At 43.3% G+C, this 20661-nt stretch overlaps 1 protein-coding gene across 1 annotated transcript in view; it reads right to left on the bottom strand.

Moving 5' to 3' along the window:
• The window catches only part of LOC119176258 (A.superbus venom factor 1), a 151804-nt gene that overhangs the window by 52682 nt on the left and 78461 nt on the right, over positions 1-20661 (bottom strand). The window contains exons 21-25 of the mRNA XM_037427452.2: positions 17144-17240; positions 15197-15295; positions 14154-14342; positions 10123-10201; positions 184-364 (exon numbers count right to left, since the gene is read on the bottom strand). Of these exons, the coding sequence (XP_037283349.2) occupies positions 184-364; positions 10123-10201; positions 14154-14342; positions 15197-15295; positions 17144-17240 (645 nt within the window). The remainder of the gene's footprint in view (positions 1-183; positions 365-10122; positions 10202-14153; positions 14343-15196; positions 15296-17143; positions 17241-20661) is intronic.

Here is a 20661-nt window from a genome sequence, read left to right as displayed (position 1 = left end):
TACAATCAGCCAATTTTTTTTCAATCCTCTGTAGCCTCATGATGATAAGCCTTCCTGACATGCGCGTGTATCCTTCTTATTTTTTATAATTTATTTGCAAATCAATAGTGGGTGCAGAGCAGTATACAAAATGGTTTACTCGATGCTTATTATGATCGCATGATGATAGTACAATGTACGAACCACTAGCCTTTCATGCCGCCAGGACTGCTCCTGATTGTAGTTCCAGGATCTTTGTTCTGTGAACTCTCCGTTCATTCCCTGCTTACTGGCAATGTAACGCAGTCCGCTCGTAATCACAGCTTCGTCAATCATTATGGCCGTTGTTGCCTGGCACAAAGTGCGAACTACGTAAGCAGTAAGCCTGTGAAAGTAAAGAAATAAAGATCTTGATAATGTCGATTAACAATAACTATTATGAAGTACTTGATGGATTACAAAATAGTGTTGTGAAAAGGCTAATGTTGTCAGTGTCAGCGGGTGTAAGACATTTGGCGACACACACACGAAGGGATCGCGAACGGCAATAAACCAAATAGTAATATCACAATAAATCGGGTGATTTCATGCGCCTATCTTGACATACAAATATGAGACATGCTATAGACTGCGGATTAGTTTTGATGAGCTGGGCTTCTCTATAACACGCGCCTAAATCTAAGTACACGAGTGTTGTTCTTAAATTTTGTTCCGGTGAAAAGGCACCCACCGTAGCCGGATATTGAACCCGTGCTGTCGAGCTTCCATGCTAAGCCAAGCTATTATGACGATAATAAACTTAAAAAAATACTAACAACTTTAGCAGCATGATTCTAGAGCTGAGTTTACTCGTTCGTTCACTGAATAAGAAATAAATAATGCTATCCCTTTGGAGTCACTTTTTACCGTTGCTGCACTTGACGTCATAAGCAGTCTTAAACGGGGTACCCTTTTTGCACTCAAATATTTTTTGTGGGAATATTGGCGTGTACAAAAGCGTATACATCAAGAGCACAGACGCATGAAAGAAAAATTGAAGGTACTGCACCTGGCGACTACTTTCTGGGACAGCGCAGCTCAGGCTATGGAGCCAAAGTTACATTGTTTACTTCGTTTCTGCATGCAGTCCGCGAATGTAAATATAGACTATAAACCTTGAAATAAAAACTTTCAACCTATTCTTTTTTAAGGTCAATATTTTCTTTCTCATTAGTAAGGTACTAAGCTTGAAATAGTTGAAAATTATTGGGGAGTTGGATAAGTTTTTCATAGAAGGTGTCAACATTGCGTACAAGATTAGGAAACGAGACAGGACCAGCAGAGGCAAGAACCACTGATTTCCACCGAGATTTATTAGAGTGAGAAAGTGCATATATACATGACGAGGGAACGGAAACAAAACAGATAAAAGTAAGCAGATTGCTGGCGCATCATCGGACACTTATCGAACGGTCATATTTGCCCTAAAGCACAGCAAGATAGCTTTTTTCTAATAGCCATGTAGGAGCGTACAGAGGTGTCGCCATATGGGGTGGAACTTATCAAGATAACATTCTTCGTAAAGCCTAGTGCAATAGAGGGCACGCTAGCACATATGTCACCCACCTTGTCTATCAGCAGCACCTCGTTGCCACTTAACCCACTAAACTAACCATTTGCAAAAAAAGTGAGAGCCCACTTTCATGTAAACAGAAAAGCTTCACACGTGCTTACGGTTGGAAACGTCTTCACCAACTAACATGATAAAGGCAGTGTTTAGTGGTTCAGGTGCGCTTGTTTTGTTACTTTAGTGCCAAATACACGCGTCTGTCATTGAAAGAACATGGTAGAAGAGGAAAACACTTCGTTGACGTTTGTATAAACGATGTGAAATGAGGACTTCTCGCATTTCAGCCTGAGCAACCACCAAGTGAGGTGATACATGCACTCCGCTACTTCGACTGTTTGCCAGACTCATCGCGCCTGCTCTTTGAAGGAAGAACGCTATGTTCTAAACACCTAAAGTTGACCCTTGAAACGTCTTATGATGATTTAGGTTCAATGAGGGAGGCTTCCACATCGTCTGCGAGGTCTGGTGTTTACGTGAAAACGGCAGGGTCCGTCGTTACTAAAGGTCACATTGTTGGAATGCACTGTGACTCTGTTGCTGGGATATATATATATATATATATATATATATATATATATATATATATATATATATATATATATATATATATATATATATATATATATATATATATATCAGGGCATGAGTTATACTAACTCATATCCTGGTGAATGAAGGGAGGACCCCTCCCGAAACTATTGGGAAAGAAATATAGTTATCCTTGTTGACAATGCTCCCGTTGTGCCATATCCCATACCTTCACGAAGACTAACTGGCCCATTGAATTATTACTCCCACTATATATATATATATATATATATATATATATATATATATATATATATATATATATATATATATATATATATATATATATATATATATATATATATATATATATATATATATATATATATATATATAGATTTTGCCACAGCTCGACCATCGCAGAAGACGCGTGCCGCAATTTGTGTAAGTAGCAAGAAAGCGCGCCATGGAACGCCGTCACGATGCTACGCCACGGGACCGGCACGAAGCTCGAGGGGCAGAGGAAGAGACCGACGAAGTTGTAGTCAACGAGCAAGAGACATTTTTGGCTGACCATTTTTAGTTTTGAGTTTACGGGCACAAGTTCGCCCTAAATAAAGAGTTTATATAGTACCAGGTGCTATATTTATTCGTAACAATCTGGTGGAGGAGATGGGTATGATTCCAAGCCCACCACAGGCAAGGGAGAGAAGCCCAGATCCCAGAAGATTGGAGCCAGCAGAATTGACACCTATGCACCAACGCACGAGTCGCCGACTACGTGGTGAGCAGCCCGAGTTTAGCCCCCTAATTGACCCATCAAGACCTGTCAACACCTCAAGCATGAGCGTCACTGCGATGGCTACCCAGTCGATGCCATCTCCATCTCACCTCATTGTGGATTCGCCACGTACACCAGAGGTCTTCCACGGTGAGACCTTTGAAGACGCCGAGGACTGGCTTGAAGGCTTCGAGCGCGTTGCACGTTTGAATGGTTGGGACGAAGCCCGAAAACTTCGTTACGTTTACGTCGCCCTCCAAGATTCGGCACGTACGTGGTTTGAGAACCACGAAGCGTCCTTGCTGTCGTGGGGCGACTTCCGACGAGAGCTAATCGCAACCTATCCGAACACGGACCGCAAAGAGAAGGCAGAGGCTGCTCTTCAGGCGAGGAACCAACGGAGTAACGAGAGCGTGGCCATGTACATAGAAGACATGTCGCGGCTCTTCCGCCGAGCCGACCAAAACATGGCCGAGGAGAAGAAGTGTCGGCACCTAATGCGTGGAGTAAAAGAAGAAATTTTTGCAGGCCTGGTGCGTAATCCACCGCGAACTGTGGTGGAGTTCCGGTCCGAGGCAACGACCATGGAAAGGACACTACAACAACGTGCGCGACTGTACAACAGATACTTCAGCGTCTCTTCAGTCAGGGCGGAGTCAACAACCCTCCCCACCAACGTTGACGTCCTCCGGGAAATGGTGAGGGCTATTGTTAAGGAGGAGCTCCAGAAACTGCAACTCCCCCAAAGTCCTCCAGCGATGCCCTCCATCGCGGACATTGTACAGGAAGAAGTGCGGCAAGCAATTATTCAACCGCAGCCTCAGGTGCCACACCACCCGCAAGCGGAACCTTCGCCACAGCTGTCGTACGCGCAAGTCATACGGCAAGACATGAGATGCCCGAGCTTTGCACAAGCTCCCGTTATGCCACCGATCTTTATTCGCAATACGCCACCGCCGATGCCAGAAGCGAGACCCCGCAAAAGTGATGTATGGCGCACGGCAGACCGGCGGCCCTTCTGCTACCACTGTGGGGAGGCAGGTCATCTTTATCGGACATGCCACTACCGTCGGGTCGGGCTACGTGGCTTCCCAATGAATGCACCCTGCCCTCGTAACGGTGAGCGCCCTTACGAAATCGAAGAATATTTATCTTCGCGCTATGCCTATCCTAACACTCAGCGACATGAATCGCGGTGGATTGCACCAATGCGCATTAGGTCGCCGAGTCCACACCCATCATCTACTTTCCCGAGGCGCCATTTCCTGCCAAGAATGACAAGATGAAGAAAAGAGGAAGAGAAAGAAGTGGTCTTGAATATATAATTTAACATGCTGGAATGGGGGAGAAGAAGAGGAAAAAGAAGAGGGCGCGAGGCTAGTGAGGAACGTGAGAGCCAGAACGTGGCGTTCGAGGGGCCAAGGGCTGCGGAAGTTCGGACCGGGTCTCGCCCCAGGCTCCCGCCCGAGCACCCGACTCGGCGAGAAGCGCAAGAAAGTACCGCTGTCCTTAGACGGCAATGGTTCTCGCCCGAGCACCTGACTCGGCGAACAGCTCACAGAGCAACCGCTGATCCTGGGCTTCAGTTTCCCGCCCGAACACCGACCTCGGTGAGCAGCCCCGGAACCACCGTCGACCCTGGTCCGCAGTGTATCCCGCCCGAGCACCTGCCTGGGCGAGAAACAACTGGAGCTACCGCTGTAGTGGTTCTTAAACATCGTCGCCACCGTTGAGCATCGATATGGCGTGTCATCACGCTTGAGAGGGACTCCCAGCGGACCGCGGAGGCCACGCCACAACTGTAAGCGTGAGAACTAGAAAACGCAAACGGTATCGGACGTTGAAACGCGCCTCATTAAGGCATTTCCTTTTCCGCGTGACATTCACCAAGCCCACAACGGGAAAACTAGAACCAGCGACCTGTGGAGGCAAGGCCGCTGGTTTTCAGAAAACTGAAAACCCTCCATCGTTAACCAGATCAGACGACGACAATGGCAGAATGACGGACAAGCGCAGTAATGGTGACGTGACATCCGAGCTACAAGTCAGAATCGACGGCGTCGAAACCATAGCGTTAATAGACACAGGGGCAGACTACTTAGTAATAAGTAGCATGCTCGCAAAGAAGCTGAAGAAAGTGCTCACTCATTGGACCGGACCGCAGATACGCACCGCCGGAGGGCATTTAGTCAGCCCCGTGGGATTGTGCACAGTGAGAGTGGGAATAAGAGGCCATGTGTACGTCTGCCGTTTTATTGTTCTCCCCGAATGTTCCCGTGAGGCAATTCTGGGCATGGACTTTCTGCAAGCAAACAGTGCCATCATCGACTTGCAGAAATCCCAAGTTTCTTTCTCTACAGAGAACGCTGTTGCCGTGTGTCATGTGGAGCAACCAATTGTTTCGTCTCTTCGTATTGTGGATGAAGGTGTGACAGTGCCACCACGTAGCAGCGTGACAGTTTCTGTGAAAATCGACGTTTTTCGTGAATATGCCAGACTAGCTGATAGAAATATTGAACTGCTACTCACAAAAGGGATACGCGTGGCGATAGGTCTAGTGAACCTGCGGAACAGATATACTGATGTGCTATTGACTAACTTTACCAACGAGGTACAGCATGTGGCGAAGGGAGCAGCCATAGCATCACTTCGTGACTACGTACAAGTCTCAGATGTTTGCACCATGGAAAAAGTACCCACAACGCCCTCAACAGTGGACAGTGTCCTCGAGAAAATAGATATTGACCGGGAGCTTTCATCTCTGCAGAAAGACCAGATTGTGGAGTTGATCAAGGAATTCGCAGAGTGTTTTTCCTCTTCATCGAAAGTCGGACGTACGCCTGTAGCAAAGCACCGCATTGTAATCGAAGGGCATGTTAGACCAGTATGTTTGCATCTATACCAAGTAGCTCCGAAAAAAAGGCAGACGATAAAAAAGCAAGTACAGGAGATGCTCGACGACGATGTCATACAGCCCTCCAAAATACCATGGGCATCGCCGGTAGTACTGGTGAAAAAGAAGAACAACACCATGCGGTTCCGTGTTGATTACAGAAAACTCAACCTCGTCACGAAGCGAGACGTGTACACACTCCCACGAGTCGACGATACGTTGGATAAACTGCGCATTGCTCACTTTTTCATCGTTGGATCTAAAGAGCGGGTACTGGCAAATAGAAGTCGACGAACGAGATTGTGAAAAGACGGCGTTTGTCACACCCGACAGACTCTACGAGTTCAAAGTACTCCCATTTGGTTTGTGTTCTGCTCCCGCTACCTTCCAGAGGATGATGGAAACTGTGCTCTCCAGCCTCAAATGGCAGTCATGTCTTGTCTATCTTGATGACGTAGTAATTTTTTCCACTACGTTCAAGCAGCACGTACAGAGATTGAGAACGGTACTGGACGCTATTCGTATGGTTGCACTTACGATCAAACTCGAAAAGTGCCACTTCGGATTCCGAGAGCTTCGGTTCCTCGGGCACATTATTAGTTCTCACGGTGTCCGCACAGATCCGGATCAGATCACTGCGGTTGAAAATTTCCCAAGGCCAAGAGAGAAAAAAGCTATGCGACGTTTCCTGAGGCTTTGTGCCTACTATAGGCGCTTCGTTGAGAACTTCTCCAAGATTGCAGAACCACTGACGCGGCTTACGAAGGAAGGTGTGCCATTCATCTGGCACCAAGAGCAAGAAGACGCCTTCTCTGAGTTACGACGGCGTTTGTAGTCACCTACCATACTCGCTCATTTTGACGAAGATGCCAAAACAGACATTCATACGGACGCCAGCAACGTTGGCCTTGGTGCGTCGTGACACAAAAAGGCAGCTTTTAGAATCCTAGCACTTACAAACAAGTCCTGGAAATATTAACAGATCAACTGGAACTTTACGCAGTGTATACATGCACGGTCCATAGAACCAGTTGAAAAAGCACCACAGCAACAACTACGGTGGAATTAAGGACGATGGAGAAGGTGACACCGCCAAGAAACATCACGAGCTTCAGAGCCGACCGAGCAGTCACGCCTGAAGAAGGAACCGAATTGGTCTCAAAACGTCGGGTCAGTGCACAGTCCTTACCGTTTATGTTTGGACTATAACTTGGCTAGAGAATTCGTTTTAGTACTCCATTATAAGCATCTGTAGTTAAAATCACCAAAGTATCAAATGACGATGTAAATCAATATGCGTCAATGAGCTGACGAGTATAACAGTTTTAGTTTGAGGATGCCCGTTCCTAATACGCAACATTATGCTTTCTTCACGTGACAAGAGTTTCCCGTAGTATACATAACGCGGTTGTGGATGCAGCTCTCACTAGTGGGACTATTAGATTACCTTTACTTTTATCTCAATCATGGTTCGCGCAGATACGGGAGAGTGCACCTCGCGTACTAACAGCTGTATATGGTGGTCTGGTGGAAGCGCTGATATACGCGAGACTATGTGCTGCCGTGCTACACTAAAAAGATCCGACAATGTTAGTTCACCACCCAAGGCGAGCCACGTGCGCTAAAATTCTCTGTTTCAATAAAGGTTTTCTTCTCTTCACCAACAATCCACATGCAGTTATTCCAGCATTTTCGCACGTACATTTGAGGAGGAGAGAGCCTGTCCAAGTTAGCGCTCACTTCCCTGTTTAGTTGCGAGAAAAGCCATCGAAATCTCAAGACATGGACGAAAAAAAAAGGCACAAGAAAACACACACCGTCACTGGAAGTTTTCGTAGGTTTGAATGCGAAGGTGTTTTATGCCGGGGTCTACCATGGCTCCGCTGACGTACTTCCGTCACGGAAATGACGTTGATAGGTGTTTACCAAGAGATTGCAAAGAGAAAAACCTGTAGGGAAGCATTCGTCACGCGGGATCGAACCAGCAACCTCTCGATTATCAGCGTGTGACGTTAACCACCCCGCCGCAAAACGTACGTTGTCTGGAGGGATAACGGCCAGCCATTTATATGCATCATGCACTGTTTGCCAGTCCTCACAGCTTGAAAACTTTAACACGCTTTCGTTATCAGGGGTGAGATGGCGTGGCAGGCTCGCATAGGGCGCACTCTAAAAGTCGTCACTTCCACGAGGCACTATCCTCCAAGGAGCGTGGTGTCTCCTGCGAACGCACTTATTAAACTCGTAATTCGGGAGAGGACGAAGGGCACTGCGTACGCTACCACGGCCATGCCTACAAAAGGAGTGCGCTGCTCATAGACGGTGCAGAAAAAATTGTGGCAGTTGTTCGTGCTTGTCTTGTGTATACATAATCATTCGATTTGTGCACAGCTCTCAGTCAGCACTCGTCCTGTGTATGCTAATTTAGTGCGTGCTTTCTGCTCGAGGTGTGCACCGCAAGTATCAAGCTGCTTGCTGTATTTAAAGTGGCTTTGCAATTTGTCGCTGTTGCTGAAACAATGCACTTTAATCGCAAAACTACCTTTGTAAAGACACGTTTCACTTTCGTGTTACAGCGATTTCTATACAAAAGGATCAGCCACATTTTTTTCTCACAGCTACACATGAACAATTGCGCCCTGCTCTTCACACTTATTTCTCGGTAATTCGCACAGTGTGCTGGCATATTTGAGAGAACTACGAAAGCAAGGCCACACAACTACAGCACAGGAATGTACCTCCGGCGCCCAGTCGGGCTCATATTTTCCAACCAAAACACCCGCAGGGGGCGCTACCTGTGGTGTTACTGCTCATGCGCAGTAGATTTTCCGCAAATGGTCAATTGTCCACCATTTCCTGTTTTAGTGTGTTTCGTTCTGGTAACGTTTGAGGATGGAAAGAGCTGAAGACACGAAATATTGTGCACTGGGTTTTTGAAGACATGTCATAGCTTGTATGGACAGGTACTCGCCGAGGTCGATTCCTACTGACCGGTGCGTTTGGCAATGCTCATCGGGCAAAATCAGGTGAGAATGAGCCTGATAATGACATATATTCGCTTATACTCTTAGTATGCACTATTTTTAATGCTTGTATTGTAAACATGCATGAATTTTACTAACAGTTCGACTCATGCGGGCATTACGTATTCAGAGAAGTACCACGCAGGTGTGGCAGTTAAAACGAATGCACATTAACCATGGCATTACCTCCAGGTAACGTGTATCACAGTTTCAAAGTGCAGGTACTAATCTGCCTGAAAAAAAAAACAGTTTTACCCATACAATCCTGCCCAAGAGAACATGCGAATGGGGCCAACTCTCTGCCTTGGTCACCAGCAACCAGAATAATTTACCTTTTCCAGCTGCTTCAGCTGAAATCATGTAATATGAGTGCAACCACTTCTATATGTAGCGCCATGATAAATAAATAAATAAATAAATAAATAAATAAATAAATAAATAAATAAATAAATAAACAAGGTGGTCTTCCTTGTTACTGTGATTTTTGTCTTCCATTTTTGACTTTTTCCCATTCTCTCTCTCTGTGTTCTCTCTGCCCCGCCATGGTAGTCTAGTGGCTAAGATACTTGGCTGCTGACCTGCAGGTTGCGGGATCAAATCCCGGCTGCGGCGGCTGGATTTTCTATGGAAACGAAAATGCTGTAGGCCCGTGTGGTCAGATTTGGGTGTAGGTTAAACAACCCCAGGTGCTCCGAATTTCCGGAGCCCTTCACTGCGGCGTCTCTCATAATCGTATGGTGGTGTTGGGACGTTAAACTCCACAAATAAATAAATCAATCAAGAAAACAGCTGTTTGTTCCTACAAGCGACAGTCTCCGTAAACGCATCTCTTAAAAGAGATTGCTAACTGACAATGATTGCTTTAAACCACATATAATTATCAGAATACTAAAGGTTGGTCTGGATATGTTACTTTCGCTGAGTCGCTCAACCAAAGGAAACGAGGGAGGAAACGAAAGGGATTCGAATACTTGTCTCAGTATATTTAGCAGGGTGACGTCGGTGTTACCTTAATACAAGGATGGCGACTCGACCTGCATTCGCTCATATAGCTCTTTCGCATGGTCACATTTCCTGCTCACATCAATGGAGCTATGAGAGAAGCTGGGAGCGTATGATGCCTTTTGACCTCGATGGAAATGTAGCTGCGACAAAACACTCTACAGACGGCGCACTCGGTACAAGTATAGCGATGCATAAACAGCGTAAGTATCTTCGGCCGCTCCTCCTTGAACGCTCGTGTTATAATACTGTTCACTTACAAGCGTAGTAGCTTGACGCTCACGTAATGATATACTGGTATTCTTACCATAAAGATGAAGGTCGTTTTTGAAAAACGCTGAAAGAGCCGTCTTCTGGTTTCCTGTACTGGAGTACCTTATCGTACGCTAGAAGGAAAAAGAAAAAAAGGAACAAATTCCTTTAAGCGGTTCATCAGAATAACTGGTGAAGACAAAGTTTTGTGAAGATAAAGTTTTTACATCGATGGTCTTTTTGAAACAATTATTTAAAGCTTTGTCAGGCGAGTTAATCATCAGTAACAACAGTGTAGCGACCAGCTAAAAGTAAGGGTAGACGAAAACGACATATTGCTGAATTGCGATACTTCTTAAATTCAGATACGCACACATACGTGAGCGCCTGTAAGATGGACAATAAACTCCATCGAGAAGAGAAACGAGAAGACTAAACTATGGTTGCAACAAGAATAAAATATCCCAAGAAAAAGAAACATGAATAGGCAACTAATCTAGCTACTTGTTTCCCCATGAGTTAAATATTGCGGACTATAGACAAACAGGCAGACAGTAAAAGGCATACACAGAGGGATATATATATATATATATATATAGTAAGTGAAAAAAGTGTATACTTAAGGGCTCGTTTTTTCGTGTTTTGAAACGATATTGGTGAAATCTAACAGACAATAATGCCAAGAAAAGTATAGGGGAAGTTATTAGACCGAATTCTATTGTATATGTGAAAAAACAAAAGTGGGTGAAAAGATAACTTGCCGTGAGCAGGAACCAAACCTGCGACATTTGAATAACGCGTCGATGCTCTACCACTGAGCCACCATGGCGGCCATCCTCCCAGCCACTTTATTGGGCGTATATGTGACGTTTAAATTCACATATATACCCAATAAAGTGGCTGGGAGGATGGCCGCCATGGTAGCTCAGTGGTAGAGCATCGAACGTGTTATTGGAAGCTCGTAGGGTTGATTCCTGCTCACGGCAAGTTATTTTTTCACCCACTTTTCATTCTTCTTATTTACATTACATTGGTTCTAATGACTTCCCCTATACATTCCTTGGCATTATTGTCTGTTAGATCTCATTAATGTTGTGTGAAAACACAAAATAACGAGCCCTTTACTGTACAAATATATATATATATATATATATATATATATATATATATATATATATATATATATATATATATATATATATATATATATATATATATATATATATATATATATATATATATATGTGTGTGTGTGTGTGTGTTTGTGTGTGTAGATTAACGGATTGAGTGAGCACCTCAGACCCGATTGAGTAATCTGAGCAGTTATCTTTTCTTGGGCCCTGTTTACGCGTCTTTTATTACAGCATAATGCCAGCAGACCGAATTGTAAAAAGCTCAGCAGTGGCTTTGGCAAGTCTACACAAGTGTTTGTATATCACGTTAGAAAGTATAATATTTCTTTCCACTTTAAAGAATCATACGCACCTTTTTTTCACAAGTAAATAAATTACAAGCACGTGGCCAGTGAATATAGTAACCAAATCTGTGTCGCAAAATGCATCCGTGGTGAAAGCTTTCCTTACGGTAATGGCACTAAGACATACACCGAGCTCAGTGATTGAGGCTAAAATGCCCTGCGCTGCAGCAACGTCACTTGCCACGGCGTATTAGGAAGCACCATCTGCTGCAATCTCGAACGTGGCTTAAACAACGACGACAATGTTTCGACTTTAACGAGTTCTGACAAGTTCATTTGCCTGCGTAACGCTGCTCGGCAATCACATCTTGAGGAATGGCACGAGAACACACACAACAACGCCTCTGAGCAGACGCTGTGAATGTGTGCATTATGCCGAGTTCTATTTGCGTTGCTTAAGCGAAACGACTACTTCAGTCGACATATGACGCCGACCTCTGATTTCTGGAGTGGAGGTGTACAGTGTCAAGACAGAAGGGACATTCGAAGAACAAGCCTGTCAAGTCACTTTCTGTCCTGTTGATTCACATGACAATTAGCTGTTAAGCAGACGCTTCAATAGAGTTCAAATGTTCGCAAAAGGTGAAGGGATGAATATACACCGGTATATTATTAGTTCTCTATAAATATATCTGGGGCTAACGAGATATACGTAACGTTTTCCCATGCGTACAACAACAACAACAAAAAAAAAGACATGTTTTCTCCTGTGGTATAATGGTGCACGAGACCTGTACGACATCGTACTTCAAAGGGCATGGCGTCAAGAGAATCTGGTGCATGCCAGTCAGACAGAAAAATATTGAAAGCAGTGCACATCTCTTCTTGTTTCAGGGTGCCGTGATGCCATATCTCTTCCTTGGAATTTTAAGTGGTTCTTGAACTGGTATAGCGCATTACGGGGAAGAAGAAACGGCCGAGCAGACCAACGCAAGAGGACAGAGCGCTATTTACTTCCAACTGAGCTTTATTGTCAAACTGCATCAAATATGTGGACCGGCGCAAGCATAGAAAACCACCCTAACGCATCGACAAGATAACATTCAACATCACACCGTCACATATCACAGATTCATAGGCGGTTATCCTGATTAGGAAAGGCCACTTCATGTTCAGATAAAACCAAAGAAGGGGCGCTAATACACGTGCTGCCAGCTCTTGCTATACAATGCGCTTCTATAATTTCTCGAGTTAATTGTGACGGGTGCATTTTTACCACTTCACATTGATCAAACATGGGGGTACATCCACAATTGCGGCAGTGAATTCCAATGTGGCCCTGGATTGCTTTGTGAACATTATAATGGTGCTCTTTTAGCCTTTCATTAAGGCATTGCCCCGTTTGGCCAAAAATTCACATACCACATGAGAATGGAATCGCGAAATACCACATATCACATGAGAAGTAGCGCTCTGTCTTCTTGTGTTGGTCTGCTCGGCCGTTTCTTCTTCCCCGTAATGCGCTATACCAGTTCAAGTACGACGAACCAACTCGCCTAATCTTCAACACTCGTGGATTTTTAAGTGGTTGCCGTTATCATATTTGAAGTTGATGAATGGAGCAGGCACAGCGCAAGGAAGGGAGATGTTTAGTGTGTGGCTAATGCTCTTCAATAGGGCGACCTTGATATTGCCACACGGTGGTGATGTAACTTAAACAAAGAGCTTGGGATGAGAATAAAACAAAAAGGGGGAGAGAATGAGAAGGGATGACATTGACAGCGTATAGTTTCTTGAATGCGCTGCAGGTACCGCAAAATGCCCCAAGACACTGTAGCTGGCCCTGCGCTGTATGACATTTGTGTAAAAAACGCTAAAGTTAGCTGATTAAGTATCGGGGTGTCCTGGGAAAACTGAAAAATCCAACTAGACTATAATGTTTCGCTCAAGTGCCTTGTGTGAAGCGAGCACGGAATGCGTGTGTCAGCCACGTCTTTTCTCTTTGTTTTTTTTCTTAATTTCTTTTGTGTTTATATTTTCATTCTTTACTTGCGTTTTTCGGGTTTTTAAAAACGTGTTCTTATTTATTTCCTTCATTTGCTTCTTTCTACGTGTTGCGCATGCCCCTAGCTCGTATGCCCGCATACTCGCATCTCTAATCGTGACGTAACTGATGAGCGTGTCATTTTATTGACGTCATGATCTGTGAGCCACTCACCCCATAGGTTCTTGAGGTTACAGTACAAAAGAGTGACTTTGCTATAGCTGCCTGCGGTGATCAGAGTGCTGGTTAAAGTTGGCCTGTCTACCTGTATAAAGGGACACTGCTAAGAAAACTGCAACAACCGGTTTTTTTTCCTTATTGTTTCTCCCATTTAATTATCTCTTTATAATTTATTTCAATCTAGACTTATGCTCTGATATATATATATATATATATATATATATATATATATATATATATATATATATATATATATATATATATATATATATATATATTAAACTACAAGAACGATTTTTTACGGTTATATTTTTTCACAGATGTTTTACATATACGGTAGGGGAAATGAAAGGGCTGAGCGAAAAGCAACAGTGACAGGTGGTGCTCGCACCACAAAACACCAATGAGCTGATGCTCCAACATCTGCAAAACATGTTGGTAATACCTTCCCGGAAGAACTTGAGCGATTTGTTTTCGTCGCCGTGGCTGATGCGCTTAGTAGTCTTAAAGTACTCATAAGCATACAGTGCTAGCACCAACTTGCTCGTGGCTTGCTCTCCACAGTCAGTTGGCAAAATTACGACCTCTTCTGGTCTCTTGACAACAGTTTCTAATATGGCACCCACTTCGTCTCCTGCGAAAGAAAGCAGAATGAAAGCAAACTGTACAAAACTCAATACTAGCTTGCTCAGTGCGGGATGATTCTGCGCTCTGAAGGTAAGCATGATAATTATTCTTTGAATACTATATATCGATATTTTTCACTATATATCGATATTTTTCACTATTATACTATATATCGATATATTTCAGCCTACTACCATATTACAGTGGTGAATGTGACTCTTAAATTTACTTAATTAACTGTCGAGCTTTGTTCTCTCTTTTCTATGATATTTTTTAATTTTTTTGTCAGAAAGACAGGCACATTGAAACAGCAAATAGAAACGACTTCGTAAATTTTGCGTAATATACATCTGCAGCTCTGATTTTGAAAGGAAGTTGCTTCAAGGCTATGCCCCAACCTCATTCTAAGGCTGCTGAACGTAGTCACTCCATTACTACTGTATTCTTTATCATAGGAACAATATTGCCAGACTTCAGCCATGAGGTCCAGTACCGCTGATTATGTTTTGTGACGTTAAGAGCACGGCTGGGGATGAATAAATGACTTACGAAGCATGCTATACTAGCAAGTTATTCTGGAAGTCTGATATCGCATCATTCATTGCATAAGTAACATGGTAAGACGTGCCAATAAACCCTGTAAAGCTACACATATCATGACAGCTTCATAGGGAGACACGTTGCGCATCTGACTCAATCCCTTTGCGTTTCGTGTAGAAAAACAAACTCTTAAACAGGCTGGGTGAAGTGGGCTGACGAAATTCTTCGTTTATATCGGTGTAGTGTGGAATGAAAGCTATTGCAGCGAAAATTGCATCGCACTCTGTTGTGTTGCATTACACACCGCATAAGGGCACTGACCAACGATGTCGATTTCGCAGTACTCCGTGTTTGGCAGCACATTGTCCGGATATGGCCGTCTTATATCAACCACTTGGGTGTCATTAGATGTATAGATTGCTGAAAAGAAAACGAGAATAAATCAGCGTGCAGTCAGCAAAGTTCTGCATACTAATTCTAATATAGCCCCAAGCTATATTAGACAGCAAAACGGCATTATAAGACCATGCGTGATTCCGGCTTTACTAATCTGTTTCCCACCGTGAAACATTGACAAAGCAAAGATCAGGAATCAAAGCAAAGTGCAGTTAGTTTATTATTTATTTTATTTATTACATACTGCAGACGCTTAGGTCCAAGCAGGTGGGCAGTTACAAGAGGACATAGTTGAAATGATTGTTGTCTATTATCAGTTGCCTATTAGTTGGCAGTTGAGAAAGCATAGTTCAATTCTCTGTTAAAGGTGAACCCCCCCCCCCCCCCCCTCATGTGTCATTAAAAAAAAAACCCTGAGCGGAAAGAAGACGCTGCAGTGAAGATAGTGAAATCTATGTTTCACTATAAAGCAGGCCGTGAAGTTGCCACTTTCTGAAGCGCCCTCTCTTCATACAGAGGCCAGTACGGACACTCTTTGGAGGGCTGTCGTAGAGAATGGATGGATTATTAATTTTATTATGGTTCTTCGGTGCGCGCGCTTCACGCGCAACGGGCCGCTCCCACGTCGGGACAGAAGGACCTTGCCCCCATAGAGAAATATACTATATTAAGAGGGGCCACTGTAGCCTATTCGCGGCCCAGCAAGAAAGGGTCTGACCAACCGATAGATGTGTACCCATCCTCACTTTTATTCTCACACACACACACACACACACACACACACACACACACACACACACACACACATATATATATATATATATATATATATATATATATATATATATATATATATATATATATATATATATATATATATATATATATATATATATATATATATTATACAATAGCCTCTTCAGGAGGACAATTATTGCCGAACTTTGTAATCAATTTTTTGCAAGGAAGAAATTTTATTACCTTGTGCAATTTTCTATATCCGCACTATATCATGTCCCACTGAGAACATTTAATGCATCACAACATAAAACAGTGAAGTATGATTGGAGGGTGTTGCCTTACGGCATTTCTTTTGCACAAAGAGGCACATTCATGTGGTCTAGATGAGCTGTATATGCATTCCCCCCACAGAAGCTTGGGTGAGTAGCCTAGTGCTAAAGACACTCTTTTTAGGAGCGTGAGGGTATGGGTTCAAATCCCAGTGTCGTATAGAAAAAAACTGTTATTTTATTTATGCTGAAGACATTATCGCATCTGACCAACCACTAGTGGCGCTGAAAGCAGCGCAGTAGCTGCGCTTCAGGGCTTTACGGGAGTGTCCGCTCTTCATGTATGTTTCTCTATGTTGCCCCTCCACCGCGTCGCGGGACCGATGGACAGCCGGACACCTGACACAAACCAAGAGCGCTGTTAGGATCAAGTACGCCTCTTGCCACGTGGTGCAACGCTCTATAGTGATAAAATTACACAGTAGCAACACTAGCGCGCAGTGAAATAACACCGGGAGAGAGCGATCGCGTTTGATGACGCACGCGCGACGTAGCTCTCCCTTTGTCACTACTCCCTGTGTAGCTTCCAGCTTGCTTGTTGGGGCGAAAGAAGAGAGAAAGGGTTTACAGCATACGAGAGTTCTCCGTAACACCGGTCAAAGGATTAAAAAATATTTGGGGTGATCGATTGATCACCCCAAATATTTTGACTGAACTATCATAGTAAAACTATGATAGTTCAGCCAATTGATCATTACATGAAAAAGAGGATCAATAACCATTTAAAAGTATTTGATCATGGAATGGCACCTTCCTGCCAGCTTTATTATTATAATTGAGCGTAATACTTTTACTGAATTACCTGTGTACGACTCATGAATGTATCGCTCGCTTCGCCCTTGCGTGTTTTGAGGATCCAAGACAACAGCAAACGACCTCGTCTTCGTAATACCGGGTGGCTGCGCAGGTAAACAATACAAACACTCTGAGATCTTTAAAAATTGATTGGTTGTGCCCAAACTACAAGCCTTGGGTTGCTCCTCCATAAAGGCAAGCCAGACTTTAAAAAAGCGGAAATATGAGTGACATAAAACAAAGTTAGTCTTTGTGTGGCCTGGGGTAGAACTTTATATTTAGTGAAATATGAGAAAGTAGGCTGCGTTAGGGCCAGCTATCCCAACATTATTACAGTAATGTACAAGATAAACTCACAAACACGAAAAATCAACAATAAAGAAAGAAAAAAAGTAATCACAGGCACTATATACATATCATATACGTTATAATTCTTAAACGCATGAATGAGCACATTATGTATGGACATAGTCCAGTTAATATATCTGGACCACATTGTGGATAGAGTCCTTACAAATAGTGCCAATGTATAATATGAACTAAAGACAGTTATTTAAACTTGTGTCCTTTAAAAAAACCATTGGTGGCGCTCACGGCACGCCTGTGATAATCGGGATGTGGCCATGATCCAAGTACTTTTTCAATCGTAATTGTCGTCTGTTGAGTCGGTTCAAGCGATCACTCAGTTTGGCGCGTTGTTGATCATATTGCGGACATTCTACAAGAATATGCTCCTCTGACGCATCGACATGATCGCAGTGGTCGCAGTGCGGGGACGTTCTTCTTTTTATGCGGCATAAGAAGTGAGGCGTGTATGCAACACCTATAATCCTAGACGGTGCAGTAGTGTGTCAAATGGTCTACCGATCTTTTGCTTAGGTGAGAATCCGAAAGACGGATCTATTCATTATGAGAGTGAAGACTTTGTATTTTTTGTCAAACCAGGCGTCCTTGCATAATTTGTGGCACAATTCAGAAAGAACCTTCTTGCTTTCCGAGAAACAAAGGATGGGAACTGGTGTGAAGTGAACTTTTTTGTGTGATGCCGTTGCTAATTTGTCAGCAATTTCCTTTCCTATGATTCCTACGTGACTTGGAAGTCACTGAAAACATATGTTCTGTCCGTCCACACCGCCGATGACAATTGTTTTTAAGATTTCATATATGATGCTATTATCTATATGACAATAAAAATCCTTAATCATTTGCAGCACTCCGTTGGTGTCAGAATATATTACCCAGTTTTGCCTTTGTGGGCTTTCAACAATAAAATTTTAAGGTTGTAATATTGCAAAAAACTTCACTGCTGTAGACGATGTCTTTCGAAAAGTCGGAAATCTTTTCCTATTTTATATGCGGGTATATGAAAAGCCGCAGTTTAGCTTTCGTTCATTGTAGAGCCATCCGTAAAAACAAATGTGATGCGGTTTCGATAATTGTACTTTTGCTGAAGCGTTCAAATTTTGCTTGAAGGTAGTGTACCGAGAGAACTGTCTGCCCCAACAACAACAACAACAACAACAACAACAACAACAACAACAACAACAACAACAACAACAACAACAACAACAACAACAACAACAACAACAACAACAACAACAACAACAACAACACAAGAGGGGTTTCAAGAGTACACTAGTGACACGCACCATCACCAGCAGGAATATCGCTCCTAGAAAGGAAACACTAAGGCTGCGGGAACAGTAGCTTCTGAAATTGTTTCGAATGTCAATTGTGAACGTTATTAGAGTATTTGGCATCCAGAATTGCGCAAACTTCTTACTATTACCATCAAACAATTCTTGCCTCGCGGTGCTCACGACAGTCCGTTTTTATCATTGCTCGGCAGATTGTAAAGCATGCGTTTGACGAAATTCACAACTTGGATAAAAAAACAACCAAGGTGCTTGTTCGCCATCTCGAGGCTCTCCAAAATATACGTAATCTTTAATATTCCGTTTTGGTCAGCAAGTAAAGGCCTTGCTCGGCAACTAATGTTTCGTGATGTATTTTCGGCCAAACAGGAAGTGGGTGCCTTTTTGCTCTAGTTGGGAACTGCCGTGGCAAATAGAGAGCCACTGATGCGTTTAGGTACATCGCCGTGAAGCGTATTAATATTTAATCTGATGAAAGGAGGCTTGTGTTGCTCCTATCAAGACCATCGAACAACACCCGCTGGTAAAAGGCCAGTCCTAAATTTTTATTGCAAGTGATCAGGTCAGGCTGTCCGAGCGACAAAACGTGCTCACTGCGACGGGTCCGCTGTAGACAGGATTTGAGGTATATTCATTCAAACTTACTACCTGCTTGCGCACAGCCTAGCATGAAGTATTCAACATCTATTCGATTTCCGTATAATGTTATAATTACTATTTGATAATACTGATCAGACGAATTCAATACTCTATTATTGCTGACATTAAATTTGATATTTTTGCTGCGAGTCTCCAATATTTATTTATGGGACTAATCATAGATCTAATTTATTAGCGCTAAAAGCTTATTAACAATAAAATTGACCATCGGTGCCACAAGAGAGGTGCGAAGAGCCCTCATCACGTGATGAAGTCGCCATATGACGTCATCATGACGATACAGCTCTTAAAATGTTGTGACGCTACCATGACGTCACAGTAACGTAATGTGACATGACGTCGCATCATGGTGTCATCGCATAACATCGCAGCTCAGTCAAAGGTGGGCCGATCATGAAGCTGTGCAAAACCAGGTGAGGAGCAGAGAGCTTCCGATGCCTCCGATCTTGGATGCAGTGTTAGCTGCATCCAAGATCGCATCTTGGACGCCGTTAGCTGCAGACGGCTTTCAGAGATGGTCAATACATCGACTGAGAAGAGGAAGAAAACGATAGATTTCGCTTTCGAGTCGTATTAGGCGAATGCACAAGAGATCCATCTAGTTTTTTTTTTTTTTTTGCATTGCCATTCAGTCGCTGCAGTGCCGCTCCAACAGGCCCAGATTCTTTTGAAGGGAGCCCTGCAGCTCCTTCAAAGCTGTTCGCGGAAAAATGCACTTGACTGGTCAGCGGTGTCATTCATATGCATATTCGTGACGTACCTCTGAGAGCAAACCCGAGATTTAAATGTTTTTTCCGTAAATAAATGTTTCATTCATGAACCTTCTGTTAATTACACTATTTCATGACTGAGTAAAGAATAGCTGAAAACCCTAAGAGATCTGGTTATACCTTTTATTCACAAAGCCACTTAATTGCTCTCGAGATTTTCTTACCCTCCTTGGATTCCTACCCTCCTTAGATATGGATTATGTCCCAGTGACATTGAAATCACTCGCAATACGGTAGCCCTGCTGCGTATTCTTATTTTTTTGTTTCATGTTCTAACATGCTTACGCTTCATTAATGTAATGACGGCGTATTAAAGTAATGAACCTCTACGCATTGCCATGAAAAATATTGGGGCCGATATTCACAAATAAAACGACCTATAATAAAACATTTCACGACAGACTATTTTAGTCAGTCACGATGAAGGACATATCATTAGT

Source organism: Rhipicephalus microplus, chromosome X (genome assembly GCF_043290135.1).
Source record: "Rhipicephalus microplus isolate Deutch F79 chromosome X, USDA_Rmic, whole genome shotgun sequence".
NCBI classification, from domain to species: Eukaryota; Metazoa; Arthropoda; class Arachnida; order Ixodida; family Ixodidae; genus Rhipicephalus; species Rhipicephalus microplus.
The sequence above is the reverse complement of the archived record's forward strand: the minus strand, read 5'-3'. Positions and strand labels throughout refer to the sequence as shown.